Genomic DNA, 20,214 nt, shown 5'->3' with positions numbered 1-20,214 from the left:
TGGACAGTGCACACGGTACCTCAGCTTCTACAGGTTCAGGTGCAGGCAGGAGGACAGCAGACATACAGTCAGGAGTTCAGGCTACTGATGATGATGAGGAGGAGGAGTTTCATTCTTCGATGGGAGAAGTGCGCTCAGGGAAGAGGAAGCCCAAGTGGCTTCAGGACACCTTGAGAGATGCCACATCTGTTGCTGAGTTGAAGAGGCCGGTCAGAGAGAGTAGACCACCTGAGAGGTTTTGTAGCTATATGGCGGTGGTTACCAGCATCCTTGACTCTGAGCCTTCTAGCTATGAGGAGGCAGCTAGCCAGCAGGTCTGGAGAGAGGCCATGCAGGAGGAGTATTCTTCTATCATGAAGAATGATGTTTGGGAGGTGGTGCCGAGGCCTGAGGGCAAATCCGTGGTTACTTCCAGATGGCTTTACAAGGTAAAGCATGCTGCAGATGGCAGCATTGAGAAATTCAAAGCGAGGTTTGTGGCTAGAGGGTTCTCCCAGGTAGAGGGAGTTGATTATGAGGAGACCTTCGCTCCCGTGGCTCGATATACTTCGATCCGCTCCATTATATCAATAGCAACAGAGATGGGTTGGAAGATCCACCAGATGGATGTGAAGACCGCATTTCTCAATGGCTTCATACAGGAGGAGGTGTACATTGAGCAGCCACAGGGCTTTGAGGTGCATGGGAAGGAGTCCCATGTGTGCAGATTGAAGAAGGCCCTTTATGGCCTGAAGCAAGCTCCCAGAGCTTGGTACTCCAGGATAGATGCATACTTGCAGGGGATGGGTTTCACAAAGAGTGAGGCAGATCCGAACCTTTACTTTATTGTGATTGGTGAGGAGCCTCTCATTCTGGTGCTGTATGTGGATGACTTGATCATTACAGGTGCAGAGAGACTCATAGAGCACTGCAAGAGAGATCTTGCGGCGGAGTTTGAGATGAAGGACATCGGCTTGATGCATTACTTTTTGGGTTTGGAGGTGTGGTAGGAGGAGGGGCATTTCTTCCTGGGGCAGGGGAAGTATATTGTGGACATCCTTAGCAGATTCCACATGGAGGATTGTAGACCCATGTCGACACCGATGATCACCAACTGGAAGAAGCTTCATGCTTCGGATTCCGAGTTGGTGGATCCCACATTGTACAGGCAGCTGATTGGTTCCTTGATGTATTTGGTCAACACTAGACCAGACATCTGTTTTGTAGTTGTTGACCTCTACTGGTCAACTACCCATGCAGTACACCCCCCTTTTCTTTGCAAAAAGGGGCAACACCTGATCAATGTCTCCGTGCCATCCTGCAGTCATCAACAACTTGATCATTTTGATTGTAAAACCAGTCTGCATGTATGAATTGTAAATAATCTTAGCAGACATGAGTCGTGTATGTGAATTGCCTAGGTGGACCTAACTTTCTAGTGGTAATCTACGTTCCGGAAGGTTTTTCGTCTCACCGATCCATGGATCGGCAGAATTTTCCTTCAAACCTGACCCCAAAGCCGGGATGGATTTTGTCATTAGAACTTTAGGAGAATCCTAGTGTGTTGATCTGCTAGATTATAGTTGTGTCGCAGAACTGGGTGATTTGTGAGGGTCTGTATTAAGTGGGTTTGTCCCCTTGAGATGTAAATTGTAAAAAGTCAAAACATAAGATATAGATGAAACTTTGGAATTCAAAACATGTGGATTCTCCTTGAATATTTTTCAGGAATAGGTTGATTCTTTCGAGAATTTCCCCACGCTTGAAAAGCTTGACCAAATAATGATTCATCTACAAAACTTTACCACAAATCATTAAATCGACATGAAATTAAATAAGTGCAGTGGAAAGAATTCCTAGAGATACATCTATTATCCACTAGAATATTGCTTTTCCTAAAGCAAATAATTAATTCTTATGCTTATACTAACATAACTTGAAGTCAAGAATTCACCACACATGCAAGGAGAAGAACACCATCACACCTTATCCCAAAGACTGTTGTATTATATTGCAAGTAGTGAATACAATCCTGAAAAGTCTCCTTAAGCACAATAGCTCGTATCTCATATTATATGGGAGCCCATGGCTCTATTATATAGAGAGTTGGGAGCAAATCCAAATGAGGAATGACAATGACAAATGGCATTGGAGTCAATCCCAATGTAGAAGTGATTAAACAATTGGCATGAGGTGACAATCCCAAAGAGAAATTTGAATTTGTTAAATGGAGCTCCAATTTCAAGTGTAAAAATCGAATTCTGGCAAGTGGACATAATTTTCTTCTTCTCTTATGTGCCAAATTCGAATTTTATGATAAAATGACAAGTGTAGATGGGTGGTAACCCATGTGGGGACAATTTCCCACAAAAATCTCCACCAAATATTCTCCCAAATCCTCCCAAATGTGCATTAACTTCACAAATTTGAATTTCCAAGTAACTTTCTCCTTTAATGCCAATTTGGTTTTATTTGAGAAAATGTCTTTTCCTTGATTTTAGGAGTCCACATCACCTTGGAACTTCACTTTAACTCCCCCATAATTTTCCACCTCATTTCCACAACATTTAACATCTGTGGATATTTATTTTCTGGCTTAATTAATTGCTAGATTTTCCACTAAACTTAGGAAAAGTGGGTTTTGAGGGTTCAAAACACATTTTTAACCCCTCAAAGTGTGTAAGAGTAAAAATTTGAGGATGAGAGGTGTAATTTTGATTACTCATACCCCATACAACTTCTTTAGACTACACTTATTACAATTTAAATACAATTTTATTTGCAATTTTTGACCTACGGGAAATCTAAAAAAATAAAAAATGACTACTTAGACCTAACCAAATTCCACGAATTTTTTTAAGTGATCTAGTATGGTAATATACATCGACTTTAGACACTAAGATGTGTTAGGGTTTCAAACTTCAAACCGTCACCCCGGCTTTGGGGTAAAATGTGAGTGAAAAAACCTAGAAAATTATTTGCCTCTGAAAGAGAAGGGATAATTAACCAGATAAAAAAACACTCCAAGGTGTACTCTTTTGCTGATCGAGTCCCAACATCCTAGGCTTGTTATAGACTCAAAAACTCATCATTACTAGTATCACTTATTACAATTCCCTGCAGGGTGTGGAATTTGGGTACAAGAAAGATGATGAGAAGATAGAAGTAGAGTTAAAAAACTTTGTTGACTGATAATATCTGATGGTACAAGTGTCCTCTAGATCATCCTTGGGCATGGAGTCTCCATATAATCATCAGACGCCACTCCAGTGGCCAACATTTGGCTCCATATGGGGATGCATGCTAAAGATGAAGTGATAGTGTGCAAGAACCTGAAATTTGCATCCACCGACAAATGACATATATCAGCAGTATCCATTCAAAATATCATCAAATGAAATAAAGTACAGAAACGAAGACATGGAAATTTATTATAAGAGCATAAATGACAATCTATTCATAAAATAAAACTAATTAAACAAAAATGACACGGGATAAGGTTAGAAATATGATACAAAAATATGCCCCATGGCATCAAATATTTTCTTTGTTGTTCATGATGAGAACTTGCTTACTTTCAGGTAGATCCATGGGCTGCTTTTTTGATGTGCCCTGTCCAATTTTTGATATCTGAGGACTTTGATCAATCCCAACACTGTGTTGTACATGGCCATCAATTTTACCAAATCCTTTTCGCTTTTTCTTTTCTTCTTAATAGATTGTGATGTTGATGTTGTGGTGATCAAAGTAGACCTTTCTACCCGATTTTGAAGATGCCTTGATGGAAAATTCGAAGATCCAAGACTTCTTTGACTTGCCTTTGTCCATTCTGCTTCTGCTCTGGCATGGGTGATGGATCAAGTTCATAAGTATAAATATGATTCCCCTCAGTTTCCTTGATATCCAAATCTCCATCAATTAGCCATTTTTCAATGGAGTAAATGACCTCCGACCTCCTCATAATGAGATGATGATTGTTTCAGTGGATAAGGAGGTTTATGATTTGTTTTTTTGTTCTTTTCCCATTCGTCATTTAACCTAAGTTGGAATTTGTGTACCTGTAATCTTTGCATTTCATCCAACCTATGCTGAAATGTGACCTGATTAGCCTTCATAACACTTATTTCCTTGGCATGATTCGTTTCCATGGTGTTGATTAATTGCACTTGTTTTTCTTCCATGGCGAGCAACTTGTTTTGAATAGAGGTCATCTGATTAGAATGATTGACTTCCATGGACTTTATTGCTTGTGCATGATTTACCTCCATGGTCTTAATGAGCTGAACTTGGTTGGGTTGCACATCCTTAATCAGTTGAGTCAACCCCTTGATGAGAACCTTATCATTCTCATTTGCTTTCGCTTTGACCTTTCTTTCATCTCCATATTTTTCTTCAAAGGCGTCAATGATTGATTCTAGAGAATCAAAACTGTTAGCAGGTAATTCTATGAACCAATCCATTGCATTTCCATCTAATGAAAAGATGAAAAGTCTCATTTTAACATCCTCATGGTTAATATCATGGCACCATTTGCTCACACAAAGGTGGAAATTCCTAAGGTGAGTTTCAGTACTGATGGCATTGTCACCTAGAAAACTATGCAACTCTTCAATAGCCTCAATGGCTTCATCCGGAATGATATTTGGATAGCTTGAAATGTTAGTAAAATTACGAAGGGCGAACAAATGATTCACGATGTCATGCTCACTTGAACCTGAAAGAGAAAATGGATACCAGAGAGAGGCTCCTGGCCAAGATTAGCAAGAAATCTAGAAGAAGTGAGCTTCAAGCAGAAATCCTTGCAAAAAATGAAATAAGCGGAGTCGCCACTTGAACAAGAATCTAACTCTAAAATCCAACATGCAAAAACCAAAAGTTAATCGTATTCCCAGGTACAAGAAGACTTGACCCCGACAACAACGCCAAAAATGTGTACCTTGCCGCCTACACCTACCTACAAGTCAGTGAGAAAAGCCTTCAACCCCACAAGGTGTGGTTGGCGGCAGGGAACTCAGAGAAGGGGCTGTCACACTAATCCCGACTCTCTCCGTTTGAGCTATCTCCTAGGTTAGGTAAGGGGGGTGGTGCCTAATGAAAAGTTAATTTAAAAAGGATGTGAATTTCTAAGAGAATTGTTAGAGTTAAATAGATTATCTCTTTAAGATTTATAAGCAAAGAATTGATATGAGCAATAACCATCATAAGATAAGCATGAAATACATAAACAACCAGTGCCTTCCAAGTATTTGCTTTTTAATAAATGAAATTGTATTTTGCTTAAAATGAAGTGAAATGCTTTCAAATGGAAAGCCAAAATAACCCTGAAAAGTGAAACACTAAATTGTTAGCACAAGATATTATAAATGCTTTCAAGATGAATAAGTCTACAAATCAAAGCATGGAAACTATCATGCTCAAAAGGATAAAAAATAACTCAAATGTTAAACCAAGATGAAAACAAATTATGTTACAAAAATAATCTACAAGAGGCTAGGCCAAAGAGTATGAGCAAGCTCTGCTCTTTTACTAGCCATGACGTAGCTCTTTGAAATAGCCATATATTGACAAATGAAATACAATACGTAAAAAATGTTTTTTTCCAAGTTTGATATTTTGATGCAAGAGATAAAAGTTTTAAGAAACTTGAAAGAATCCCTGCAAGACAGAAATAAGATATAAATGAGACTTTGGAATTCAAAACATGCAAGTTCTCCTTGAATATTTTTCAAGAATGGGTTGATTCCTCTGAGAATTTCCCCTCACGCTTGAAAAGCTTGACCAAATAATGATTCATCTTCAAAACTTCACCACAAATCATGAAATCGACATGAAATTAAATAAGTGCAGTGAAAATAATTCCTAGAGATACATCTATTATCCACTAGAAGATTTATTTTCCTAAAGCAAATAATTAATTCTTATGCTAATATGAGATAGCTGCATACTAACATAACTTGAAACAAGCATGAAAGAAATAATGACATGAGGAAATAAATAGAAGCATAACAACAAGTCAAGAATTTACCACACATGCAAGGAGAAGAACACCATCACACTTTATACCAAAGACTGTTGTATTATATTGCTAGTAGTGAATACAATCCTGCAGAGTCTCCTCAAGCACAATAACTTGTATTACTGTTTACATGATACAAATGAGAGCCCATGGCTCTATTATATAGAGAGTTGAGAGCAAATCCTAATGAAGAATGACAATGACAAATGGCATTGGAGCCAATCTCAATGTAGAAGTGATTAAACAAGTGGCATGAAGTGACAATCCCAAAGAGAAATTCGAATTTGTTGAATGAAGCTCCAATGCCAAGTGTAAAAATCAAATTCTGGCAAGTGGACATCATTTTCTTCTTCTCTTATGTGAAAATTCGAATTTTGTGATAGAATGACAAGTGTATATGGGTGGTAACCCATATGGGGACAATTTCCCACAAAAATCTCCACCAAATATTCTCCAAAATTCTCCCAAATGTGCATTAACTTCACATATCGAATTTCCAAGTAAGCAACGTTCTCCTTTAATAGCAGAAATTCGATTTTATTTGAGCACATGTCATTTCCTTAATTTTAGGAGTCCACATCACCTTCGGACTTCACTTTAACTCCCCCATAATTTTTCCACCTCATTTCCACAACATTTAGCATGTGTGGATATTTATTTTTCTCCATTTATTTAATTTCTAGCTTAATTAATTGTCAGATTTCCCACTAAACTTAGGAAAAATGGGTTTTGATGGTTCAAAACACATTTTTAACCCTTCAAAGTGTGTCAGAGTTGAAAGTTGAGGATGAGAAGTGTAATTTTGATTACTAATACCTCATACAACTTCTCTAGACTACACTTATTACAATTTAAATACAATTTTATTTGCAACTTTTGACCTGCGAGAAATCTAAAAAAATAAAAAATGACTACCTAGACCTAACCAAATTCCACGATTTTTTTTGTGTGATCTAGTATGGTAATATACATCGACTCTAGACACTAAGATATGTCAGGGGCTCAACTTTCAAACCGTCACTCCGACTTTACCATAAAACGTGAGTGAAAAACTTAGAAAATTATTCGCATTTGAAACAGAGTGGGTGATTTACTAGATAAAAAAACACTCCAAGGTGTACTCATTTGCTGATTGAGTCCCAACAGCCTATGCCTGTTACAGACTCAAATACTCATCATTACTAGTATCACTTATTATAATTCTCTGCAAGGTGTGGAATCTAGGTACAAGACAGATGATGAGAATTTAGAAGTAGAGTTAAAAAACTCTATTCACTGATGATATCTGATGGTACAAGTGTCCTCTGGATCATCCTTGGGCATGGAGTCTTCATATAATCATCAGGTGCCACTCTAGTGGTTAACAAAACGCACAACTTGGAGGAGTCAATTTGCGTGTAGATTTCCAACTGTTCTCATCTACTTATTTGCTTGCTTATTGTAGCAAGCCCAGGTGCACACTTTCCATCTCTTGTTGTAATCAAATTTCATGATTATCAATAAAATGGCTTAGGATTATTGTTGTTGCTCTATGGAGTTTTAATTTGTCTTTGCATGCGTTATTTCCAGAAATTTCATGGTTATGCTTATGCTGTAGCTAGTGCATGTTTAGTATTTCACTGTAAAATTTCTATTAGAAATATTACAGGTGCCTTGTCCGTTGGGCAATGGAGTCTTCATTTCCTGCTAAGCACATCTTAGCAGGTACCAAACTCAATCTAGGATAAAATGAAATGAAGTAAAAAATGATACAATAGTATGTGTTATGAATATAATTTATGTAAAAGTAATAAATATAGATAATAAATAATAATCATAATAATATGTAATTAAATAATAATTAACTAAACAAAGAGGCATATCTAAAAAGACATGACCCTTCATAAAGGGACACCTGCCTAGGGTATATAAACAGGCCTTCACTTTCATTTGTAACATCATATTATCATTCATACATTTTAATATATATTCTTGTATTTTCAATGGAGATTTACATATTCCAAGTCTTTTGGAATGTTTAACCTGTTATAACGAACCTTGTTCGTAACATTGGTATCAGAGCATAACTGAACTTTGTTCGTTACATTGGTATCATAGCATTCTTTTGAGTATATTTTGTTCGTTATATTGGTATCAAAGCTGTTCGATCCTCTAGCCGCTCAACCGTTGCACAGAGCCAGTCTGATCTGGTCTTTGGCCGTAAAATTCGTCAACCTTGTTGTTGTTAAAGTGTTTCACTACAAGAGTTTGGAGCTTCTCCATTTCGTTAGTTTCATCATTCATTCAAGGCTTTGGTTGTAAAAAAAAAGAAAAAAGAAAAAAGAAAGTGTTATTATATTAAAATAAAGAAATATATATATATATATATAAAGGGAAAAAAAGATTAAAAATTTTTTATAAAAAAAGGAGTAAAAAAAATAAAAATAAAATAAAAATATTTCAAAAAAAATTGTATATAAAAAACAAAACGAAAGAAAAAGAAGAGTAATTCCCCCCGACTAGTCACCTATGCTTTCGATTGCAGTCCTACTCCATTGAACAGAGCCGTGATACACATCCATCATTGGAGCCATTGCCTAATAGCTGCCACGCCATTGACGTCCTACTCCACTGAACTGCAAGCAACTGTTGTTCTGCTCATCCACATTGCACTAGTGCCACAGAGCCTTGTTTACGCTGCCATTGGAACCACATTAACGCAACCACAACCGCCTCTGTCCTGCCCCTGCTGTCTTCCCTACCCATTATCTCACTACCATTGTCATTCCCATTGCCGTCGTCATAGACCACGCCGGACAGGCCGCCATTGTTGACGCCCGACCGCCCAATTTTCAACCACCAAATTTCCCAGGTCTTGCACCCATTCCCCCTCCTTCGTTGCTTATGCCATCTCCAGCCACTGTCGCTCGTAGAATACCACAAAACTAAGCCATCTCCAGCCACTGTCGCTCGTACAATACCACAAAACTAAGTCTGAAATTTTAATCAACCAACAAAATTTTTGTTCGGTCGTACTGTTTCGTGCATGTCTGTTTGGCAAAAGGTGCCATCAATCCAAAGTTTGTGACACATACAAAAGCGTAAATAGTCATTTAATATAAAGTTATTATTATTAAAAGAGGGACTTTATAAAATATATCAATTATATTTGGAACTTGAAAAAACAAAAAAAGATAATTGAAAATAAAGGCAAGTTATTTGAATATATATATATATATATATATATATATATATATATGTTAAAAGGGTTATAAAGGTTAAAAAAAGAGATTACAATTACAAGAGTGAGGAAGTATTTAAAAAGTTTATATATATATATATAGATATATATATATATATATATATATATAATACTATTTTATTATAAAGATTAGGAAAGGGTTACTTTTAAAACCTTAATCTCCACTCGATAAAAGCAAAATATTAGAATATTTTTGATTGAAGGCAAAAATGGAGTCTAATACAGAAATGAAGGAAGGAAGATTTTCAGAAACCTCATATAACTATGTTTCAGTGCTATTTAGAATTAAATGGTCTATTGCGGGAAAATATGTTACTATCGCTATCTCGACAGTGGAAGATAAAAATTATATAAAACATAAAATCTCAAACTAATTAGGGATTCCCGATTCAAATATAATTGAAAAATTAGACTATTATGACAACAAAAAAATATGACATAAACAATTTACAATTAAACATTGAAGATTATACATTCATATCACAATTCTCAGTTCAAACCCTATGGAGCGATCAAGGTGACATTATTTTAGGTTCACCCTAGATGAAAACCCTAGGTTCCTTTATCTTGAATACAAAAAAGAAGTTTTTGACATTTTCATACAAAAAGAGAAAAATAACACTACAAGATGTTACAATAAAGTCGAATTTAGTAACATCAGAAGACATAAATAGTTTTTGAAGAAGGTAAAAAAGCACTACAAAATATGCAAAATGAAATTGACAAAATCATTGCTGATAGAAATGAAGAAGTCTTTCGACTTAAGGACCATAGTGAAAATTCACTAACACAAATTAAGAAGCTTAAGAAGGACAAGAAGTCATTAAAAGACAAGTTAGAACATTGTATTCAAGTGGAAGTATCGAAGTCACCAGTCGTAACAACTTCAGTTGAAGATGAGTGAATGAATACCGAACCAGTCAATACCACATCTCAAGAAGAGGATAAATTAGTTGAAGGAAAAACACACTCACATGTTGCAATTCAGATGATGAAAATTCCAAATGAAGATTTTGTACTTACTCAACAACCGTAGTACGAGAAGAAAATAAAAAAATTACCACACATCTAATAAGAGAAAGTCAAACCAAAAGAATTCCTTATCGACATCCGAATCATGAGAGTAGACAACTCAATCAAGCTATGTATCTGTACCATTCAGAACAGAAACAACAAATTGATGTTCCGAAGAAAATTGAAGTAAGCTCAATCCAGTCCTATGATGACAGTTCGTTACAAATTTCTAGTGATTAGAATATTCCAAAGAAGATTAATCTAGGATGGTTAGATCCATTTTCAGTCCGACAATTTGTTTTATCACTTAGAGGATCATATCGTCTTGTATCAACGAAGATGAAAGTTCTGAGACGAGAAGATATTCAAAATGGTAAAAGAGATCCAACACTTACATCAATAAGCTTTGAGGACAAAGCTTTTTGAGGAGGAAGGCAATGCTATAAATATAATTTATATAAAAATAATAAATATAGATAATCAATACTAATCATAATAATATGTAATTAAATAATAATTAGTTAAGCAAAGAGGCATGTCTAAGGAGACATGACTGTTCATAAAGGGACACTTGCCTAGGGTATATAAGCAGACCCTCACTTTCATTTGTAACATCATATTATCATTTATACATTTTAATATATATTTGTGTATCTTCAATGGAGATCTACATATTCCAAGTCTTCTGGAATGTTTAACCTGCTATAACAAACTTTGTTCGTTACATTGGTATCAGAGCATAACCAAACTTTGTTCGTTACATTGGTATTAGAGCATTCCTCTGAGTATACGAATTTTGTTCGTTACAGTATGATAGCCTCATAAACATGTATATAATCAGATTATGTAGAAGGCTATGAGTAAGTCTAGGGATGGAGATTGATGATGTAAAGAATGCCCGAGTTTGATAGCCGACGACGAGGGGGGCGACAACGATGCTCACTATCAGAGTCTCCTGTATCCAATGAGGAGTTTGGTTACATGATTATGGGGGGAATGTAGGAGCAAGGGATACTCCTAACATTTGAGGCCAAAGAAAAGAAACGTTGGATAAGTCTTTGGTTGCTTCACTAAGGCTAGGAAGGAACTCGTCATGGGGGAAGGGGAGTGGTTGGCATTGTTTAGGAACTGTCTGGTACCAGACCCTTTGACACTTTGGGTGTGAGTCGATTGATGTGCTGTTCGGCACTTCTGCAACGGTCCTTTTTCCAATGTATAAGACTCGACTAAATAACAATTTGTACTTTGTAAGCAGTTGCCAACAATGTTTTAATAAAAGTCTAACCTATTTCATTTCTGCTGTATTATTTGAAACTTGCAATTTCCTTTTGTGTCCATTTAAAATTCTTTACTGATTATTTTAGAGTATTTTTCCTTTAGTGTATAAGAGCTATCCTGCACCTATATAAACAAGTGTTTTCCCTGAAAAGGGATTATTTTTCAGTAAAGTCCCTATTGTAAGTGTTACGTATCTGGCACAGTTTTATTTTTTCTAAAGTGCATCTACATGTTAAAGCCATCATGGAATATTCAAGTATACTTTATGAAATCATCCTGTGTGTTTCGAGGTGTTTGTTCCCTTCATCTATAGTTTGATTCTGGACTAGTCTGGCTAAATATTCTTCCATGATTGGTAATACAGGTTTTGAACAAAATTGATCTTCCAGGTGCTGAGCCTCAACGTGTTTTGCAAGAAATTGAAGAGGTTTGTTTAATGGGAAGTTCCAATATGTGCATTTGACAAACCTATATGTCATTCTTTCTTTGTTTTGAATGTACACGTGCATTTAGTGAGTTGTTATACCCTTTCCAGTCCAAGTTCTAACTTCTAACCATATGGGCTTAATTAATAAAGAAAGCTTTTCTGTATCTAGCACTAGGTTCCTTCGCATTTCACTTCCATACTAAAAATCATAAAAGGCAATTTTCCTTTTTAGTGTTCTGTGCATTAACTGAAAAATTAGAGCTGAAACGTTGTAAGAACCTCCTTTTTGTTTAAAGTAAATAAGAAATTGTTTTCTACATTTTTTGCGTGAAGGATAAGGAGATAACATTGTGCTGCTTCATTGCTATTTTGGTCTGCAGATTGTGGGTTTGGACTGTAGTGAGGCAATTTTCTGCTCAGCTAAGGTTTGATTTCAATTAGAGATCTAGTCCTGTCCAGATTTTGGTTTTTGTTTCTTTTCATTTCTTTAATTATTTGTTCGCTGTTAAAGAATCACATGTTTGAACATGATTAGAGTTTCAAAGGAAGATTTCTCAATTTCTTGGACAGCACAGGTATTAATAGTTCACTACTTTTCCAGGAAGGCATAGGTGTACATGAAATTTTGGAGGCTATAGTGAAGAAGGTACCTCCACCCCAAGATAATGCTGACAAGCCTTTGAGGGCACTTATATTTGACAGGTATTGTAGTACTGAATTTACTCAGTGTGAACTGTTTGTCATATACTGAATTTCCTTTTACTCTCTTTTTGCTATATAAAAAATAAACTTCTTTACTGCTCTTAGCTCTTTCCATCCCTGAAATCAACCTAAAGACTTTTGACATCAATTTGGACGTTTGGGAACGTGCACATACCCTGCTAGCCAAGGCTTGAAAACATTGTTAAAGCATGATCATTTTTAATACTAATAGGACACTATTGAAAAGCTATAAAAGACTACACTCATATCGCAACACCCTTATCAGATTTACAAAAATATTTACATCGAGGGAAAATAATAAGCAGAAGGTTATATACAATTGTATTTACATCCTCTTTCTTAAAGCAACAAGAGAGACAACAAAATCTGAGTAGGCATGAAAATCTAACAATTTGGCATTCTTGATCGACAAAAACCCTTTACCCACTAGCTGCATATATACCTCTTATCTCCACATAAAACAGAAGGTTGACAAATATGTAACCTTGTTCTCAAAAACATCTTTACATCAAAGCTTTTAGAGAACAAACAAGGCGGAAATTTTCGAAAGATAAATATAAGATAAGATAAATGTATTAATATTTGACAAAGTCTAGCAGGTCTTAGAGAGGAAACCCTTCAAGGCAAGAGCTAAACAAAGTGCTAACAATGGGGTAGAGGCCGTGTTACCCACCATTTTGTGGGTAATATCCCCAGGAGATTTTTTTTCTTTCCATGATGGTCCTCAGCTGTCAGTGAGCAGCCACTTGCAGCCCCAACTAGCTCGTCGTGCCATTTCTCCGCCACTTGAGCCAGCCATGTGGTCCCTCACCCATCTATTATGATTGCATGTTTTAAGGTGGGCCTCCCAAGCCTAAAGGAATGTCTTGCCATTTGGTAATTGAGTATTTCAGTTTGCTTATTATGGAGATTATTGGGTAGGACTAATGGGGGGATTCGGTGAAAAGAGTGGGCTAGGTTTGAGCTCCTGTCTCCTTGATCTCTTTCGGGGTGTTAACCTTTGATTCTAGTCCCGTGGGATCTCTTTTACTGACCTTTGGGTTTCTGGGATGATAGCTCATGGGAATCCCCGATTTTGGATGTGTGGTCCTGCTCCCCGATGCATACATATCATCCCCTTTTCCACTTGTTATACTCCCTTCCATCATTTCCCCCCCTGTGTCCACATTCCTCCACTGGGCCCACATAGGGTCAACCACCCCTCCCCTTGCACCACATCTTGGGTCGGGCCTAGAACGATGCCTGAGAGGTTGATGCAGATAAAAGAAAGAAGAAAAAACATAAATGGTCACAGTTAACAGGGAATCGTACAACAAAATGCAAAAGATGGCCAGGACCAATATATTTAGCATGTGGGCAAAAGCCATTGCATGAGCTGTTCCCCTTTCATGGCCATCACTTTGGTTCCTATAGACCCTTGATTGTGAAAAATTCTAAATAGAAATCTTATTGCAGTGATTAATATTATTTCTTTTACTTATTATCTCAGAAATAAGTTATTCATAGTGTTCTTATGGTAAATATCGAAATATATTCTACTGCGGCCTTTACAATTAAAATATCGCAGAAAGTAAATGCAAGGAAAAATATTGGCACAAATACAATCACAATGACACAGTTATTTTTGGACAATCGTCCCTGGAAAAACCCAATGTGGGAAAATCGGTGCTGCAGATGAGGGTTTTTTTTATCATTCTTCAGCAAAATCTCATGTACAAATTACAACCAGCGAAATAGGAGTGAGAAACTTTACAGACGCTACCTGACAAATTTCTGATCCAGGTGAAGTACCCCTCTTTCCCTTGAATCCTTCTGTGTCCCTCTGCGTCAATTTTTCTATACTGGCCCAATGTCTAGTTGCCCACGCAATCCCTGCATTAACTCGCGCTGCCTCTTTCTGCATCAACCTATTCTTGCTCTGCGTCTTGTTGTTTTGCACTCTCGAAGGATGCTGATGCACTCTCTCCCTTTCTCACCTGCAACTCTCCCTCTGATTCGATTTTCTCTTTTCGAAATTTGACTAGTGAGAAAATCGATCTTACTCGGGTAACTTAATATCTGCCTCTGGCGTGTTCTCCAAGTGCCTATCAAGTATCCTCTTATAATCCTCTTGTTGATCAATCAACAACCTAGATTAGATTCCAATCAATGGCTAGGATCATATTGACTTTGATCTCCGCCTTCTTCTAGAAGTTTCACCCATAGTTTAGATTAATGCCCATTAATTATTTTAATTTCTTAAGTTGACTTAGGATCCTATTAAAAATAATTAATTATTTTAATAAAGCTGTTTCTGGGTGGAATTTCCCAAAATGATTTCTAGGTATTGGAGAATGCATGTGTTTAAGCCTCCCTGCAAAATTTGAGACTTAGAGCACATCCGATGCTACCAAAAATCAACACTCCCTCTTAGCGAGGAATGTGCTCTAGTAATGCAACCAGCTGATGCATCACCTTGTTCTGTAATATCTCCCTCTGCGCTAGCTGATGTCTGACATCTTGTCCACCAACTACTGTGCAAATGTTGCATCTGTATTGCTGCTGACCCTGCCACTTGTCAACACTGCATTCGTACTGCAACTCCCTCTATCATTGTAAATGAGAAGTCACCTGTTTCTGCTACTGAAACGGATTCTCTACCATACCCATCTGCGCTCTGAACTGAATGAACTTAGCTCTTCCTAGAGCCTTTGTGAGTATGTTTGCTACCTGATCTCCTGTGGGGACATACTGCAGCTGTACTGCCCCACGCTGAACACAGTCTCTGATAAAGTGACATCTGATATCAATGTGTTTCAACCGATCATGAAATACTGGATTCTCAGAGAGTTTGATACAACTCTGATTATCACAGTACACCTTGGTCGCTTCCATCCTTTTTTTGAACAAGCTCACAAGCAGTTTTCTAAGCCATATAGCTTCGCATGTAGTTGTGCTGGCTGCCATATATTCTGCTTCTGCTGAGCTTAGAGCTACCAACTTTTGCTTCTTGCTGCACCAAGATATCATCCCTGATCCAACACTGAAGCAATACCTCGAGGTACTTTTTTCAGTCTACTAAACTTCCTGCCAAATCTGCATCCGTGAACCCATTCAATCTGACATCCTCCCCTTGGGAGTATTTCAACCCATATCTGACTGTTTGACGCACATATCTAAGAATGTGTCTCGCTGCTGCCCAATGCACCCTTTTTGGTTCTACCATGAACTAACTAAGAGTGTTGACAACAAAGCAAATGTTTGGCCTAGTGTTGACCAGATACATAAGTGACCCAATAAGCTGTCTGTACAAGGTGGGGTCCACTTGTTTCTTGATGCATCTATTTTCTTCCAGTTGGTGATCATGGAAGTAGCCATGGATCGACAGTCCTGCATTCTGAATCTCTTCAGAATCTTTGTAGCATATCTTCCTTGCCCAAGAAAGATCTCCCTATTCTTTTGCCAAACTTCCAATCCTAGAAAAGAATGCATCAACTTCATATAATTCATGTTGAATTCAACTTCAAGATTCTGCTTACAATCCTATATGAGCCTGAATGATGCTGTTAAAAACAAATCATCCACATATAATACCAGAATAAGTGGCTCATTCTCTACCATCAAATAGTAGAGATTGGGATCAACATCACTTTTGACAAATTCCAACTGCTGCAAGTAACTATCAATCCGACCATACCATGCTCTGGGTGCTTGCTTGAGCCCATACAGGGCTTTATTTAATCTGCAAACATGAGTTCTCTTCTCATGAGTTTTGAAACCTTCGGGCTGTTCTATATACACCTCTGCTTCTATCACCTCATTCAAGAACACTGTCTTGACATGTAATATCCCTTTCCTGTAATATTTCTCAAATACCGACAAACCCCAATCAGAAAAACGTACTAGTGGTATAATAGCCGAAAAACTCACAGAGATGAAATAACGATAGTGCAACAAACGACAATGTATACATGAAACGTAAACAAATACTCAAGAAATGCTAAGCCATTTTATTATACTGAGCAATAGAATGAGTACAGGAGGTGATCAGAAAGATGGTACCTCGACTTGCACAATGCAAGTGAAGAAATACACTCAGAATAGCAAAGGAATGGCTTCACACTGATCTGCGTCCCAGCTGCTGCTGGAAATCGAATGAGGATTTGGGGCTGTTCCCCTCCTCAGAAAAGATTGGAACTTTGGAATCAGACTCTACTCAAGAAACCCATAAAACCCATAAAGCTTTCCTGGAATGGCCGACCCCTGAAAATCACCCCCTTGGGGTTCTACGCAATCTCTCAAGGATTTGCACTGCCACTAAAAGAAACCCTCCAGAAATCTGCCAAATCCCTCCAATATGCAAGGGCTGATCTCCTGCTCAATCTCCCAGCACAAATCCTACTGCAAACCCTCAAGCCTAAACTCCTGCCAGAAAGAACTGCGTCATCCCTCCCAGTGCTGCGCAGTCCTCCAAGATGCTCAATCTTCCTGCCAGAAATGCTGATGGAACTACTGCCAAAATGATGATGGAAATACCTTGCCCGAGTAGGCACTCGAAGTCCCCTGGGGCTAAGGGTGAGATCTCCAAATGGAGACACTCAATGCACTAAACAGTGCTGTAGACTAACTAAACAACCATCGTGCTCTAAGTCGAAGTGACTAGCTCAAATGCACATAACTGAATGATCAAAATGAGGGGGCTTCTCTCTCCTTTATAGCCTTTGCCTCTCTCAATCCCAAGGCTCACCTCCTCCAGCGTGATTCCCCTCTTGCCATGTGTTTCTTTCCTTCTGCGCAGTCCCTCCAACTGTCTGCGTGGGCTCCATATCTGCGTCCCCCTTTGGCCCCCTTGGCTCCCCTTTAAGTTACAACGTTGTGCTACTAGGAAGTGACTTTTATTCTAGAAGTGAGTTATGTCCCATTTTCTCACTTTTTAATTTATAAATAACTATAGAAGGCAAAAATTGAGCAAAATCGAATATTCCAATTAGCCATGGCTAATTAGGAATATTATAGTCTCCCCCGGCAAAATGTTGCTTGCCCTCAAGCAACTGAAGTGATGGATGCTGCAAGATTTTCTCACTCTCCCAAGTGGCATCCTCATCCGGCAAATTCTTCCACCTCACCAAGAATTCCCGGACCCTCCTGCTCCGCAGCTGCCTCTTCCTGGTTTCAATAATAGCCTCTGGCTGCAACACCAAATGCCCCTCATCATCCAGGGGTGGTAGCTCATTTGTCATTGTCACCTGCTGCCCCAATGCCTACTTCAGGCATGATACATGAAAAACGTTATGAATCTTGCTGCATTGGGGTAGCTCCAACTCATATGCAACCTGTGTAATCCTGCGTATCACCCTGTATGGCCCATAAAAGTGGGGCTTGAGCTTCTCAGCCCCCTTCTGCTTCAGTGACGATTGTAGGTATGGTTGTAATAGTAGGTAGACCTGTCCCATACCTCAAACTGTCTCTCCACTCGACCCCTGTCGGCATACAACTTCTACTGGCTCTATGCTGTAGCCATGTTATCCTTGAGAGCTTGGAGGATATCTGGACTCTCTTGGATCCAAATCTTGGCTCTAGGAGCCTTGCTATCACCAAACATCACGTCAGCAAAAGATAAAGGATGATACCCATATAAGGCATAGAATGGTGACATACCAATGGACATGTGATGCGTAGTGTTGTAGCAGTACTCCCCCAGATGCAGCCACTTCAGCCATGCTCGCTGTTGCCCACTGACATAGTTACGCAAGTAGCCCTCCAGCCACTTGTTAACTATCTTTGTCTGCCCGTCTGTCTGTGGGTGATAACTGGTACTCAGTGTCAACTCCGTCCCCACCAACCAGAGAAGCTCCTGCCAAAACCTGTGCATGAAACGACTGTCCCTGTCACTGACGATGGTCTTAGGAAGACCATGTAGCCTGAATATCTCTCTGAAGAATAGCTCGGCCACTTGTGCTGCTGTATAGTGTGCGGATATGGCAAGAAAATGTGTGTACTTTGTCAGTGGATCAATGACGACAAAGATACAATCCTTGCCCTATACCATGGGCAACATTGTGATGAAGTCCATCAAAATACTCTTCCATTTCCCCTCCGGAAAGGGAAGAGGCTGCAATAATCTTGCGGGATGGCTCATCTCTCCCTTGTTCCTTTGGCAAACATCGCACTCCCGGATATGCTGGAGTACGTCCTCCTTGAGGCCCTTCCATGAGAACCTCTCTCTAATGGCCCTGTAGGTTTTGGTAAACCCATGATGGCCTGCCAAAGGTGAATCATGTGATGCCTATAGTATCTTCTTCTTGAGCTGAGACCCCTCAGTCAAGAAGATCCGGTCCCTATAATAGATGATCTCATCGACCACCCTGTACCTGTCATCTGCCACCTGCCCATCTAGAACCTCACATGCAAACATGTCCTTGGAGTACTCTAGTAAGAGTCGAGCCCTCCAGTCTGTGTCCAAGCTCATAAGAGACAACGTGGCTGGTCTACGTGAAAGAGCATTCGCTACCATGTTGTTTTTACCCTTGACATACTCAGTGTCAAAGTCATATGCTTAGATCTTGCTGATCCACTTCTGCTACCTCTCCTGTAGCTGCTTCTGCTCCAAAAAGAATCTGAGGCTGTTGTGATCAGTCCTCACCCTAAACCTATTACCCACCAAATACTGCCGGAACTTGGCTAATGCATGCATGATGGCCAGCATCTCCTTGTCGTATATAGAATACAACCTCTCGTGTGGAAGGAGCTTCCGGCTCTCATAGGCTATAGGGTGACCTCCCTGCATTAATATTGCGTCGATCCCCTCTCCCGACGCGTCACACTCCAGAACAAATGGCTGCGTGAAATCTGGCAATGCAAGCACTGGGCAGCTGCTCATAACCTCCTTGAGCCTGTCAAAGGCTCGCTGCGCTGTATCCGACCAACTGAAAGCTCCCTTCCTTGTCAAATCTGTCAGGAGTGCAACAGGCTGTGAAATACTCTTGACGAACTTCCGGTAGTAAGTACAAACGCCAATGAACCCCCAGAGTTCTGTCACATTTCTCGGCTCCGGCCACTCTCTAATGGCCCTGATCTTCTCCTCGCGGACTCTCACTCCGTCCACCCCTATGATGTGCCCCAAATATAACATCTTCGTCAACCCAAACTCACACTTGGAGAGTTTGGCATAGAACTGTTGCTCCTGCAAGATACGCAATACTGTCTCAATGTGCTGGAGATGCTCCTCGCAAGTCCTGCTGTAAATTAGGAATGTCATCAAAGAATACCAACACAAACTTCCTCAGGTGACTGCGGAAGATGTGTTTCATGCAACACTAAAATGTGGCGGGGGCATTGGTTAGACCAAAGGGCATCACCAAGAACTCAAAGTGCCCATAGTGACACCTGAAGGCGGTCTTGGGAATGTCCTGCACCCTCACGTGAATCTGATGGTACCCAGATCTCAAATCAATCTTTGAGAAGAACCGTGCTCCTCTCAACTCATCCATCAACTCGTCAATCCTGGGTATGGGGTACCTGTTCTTCAGTGTCTTCTTGTTCAGGGCCCTGTAATCA

At 39.0% G+C, this 20,214-nt stretch overlaps 1 protein-coding gene across 4 annotated transcripts in view; it reads left to right on the top strand.

The window, feature by feature from the left end:
* LOC149267621 (Small GTP-binding protein) overlaps positions 1-20,214 on the top strand; it is a 462,582-nt gene that overhangs the window by 94,640 nt on the left and 347,728 nt on the right. For all 4 annotated transcript variants that reach the window (XM_089433721.1, XM_089433718.1, XM_089433719.1 and 1 more), the window contains exons 6-8: positions 11,893-11,955; positions 12,336-12,380; positions 12,557-12,657. In XM_089433721.1, coding sequence (XP_089289847.1) covers positions 11,893-11,955; positions 12,336-12,380; positions 12,557-12,657 — 209 coding nt within the window. The remainder of the gene's footprint in view (positions 1-11,892; positions 11,956-12,335; positions 12,381-12,556; positions 12,658-20,214) is intronic.

Source organism: Pinus tabuliformis, chromosome 6, assembly GCF_031772625.1.
Source record: "Pinus tabuliformis cultivar Carrire ecotype Pingquan chromosome 6, CPIR1, whole genome shotgun sequence".
NCBI lineage: Eukaryota > Viridiplantae > Streptophyta > Pinopsida > Pinales > Pinaceae > Pinus > Pinus tabuliformis.
Note: the sequence above shows the minus strand (reverse complement) of the source record. Positions and strands in the feature narration are given on the sequence as shown.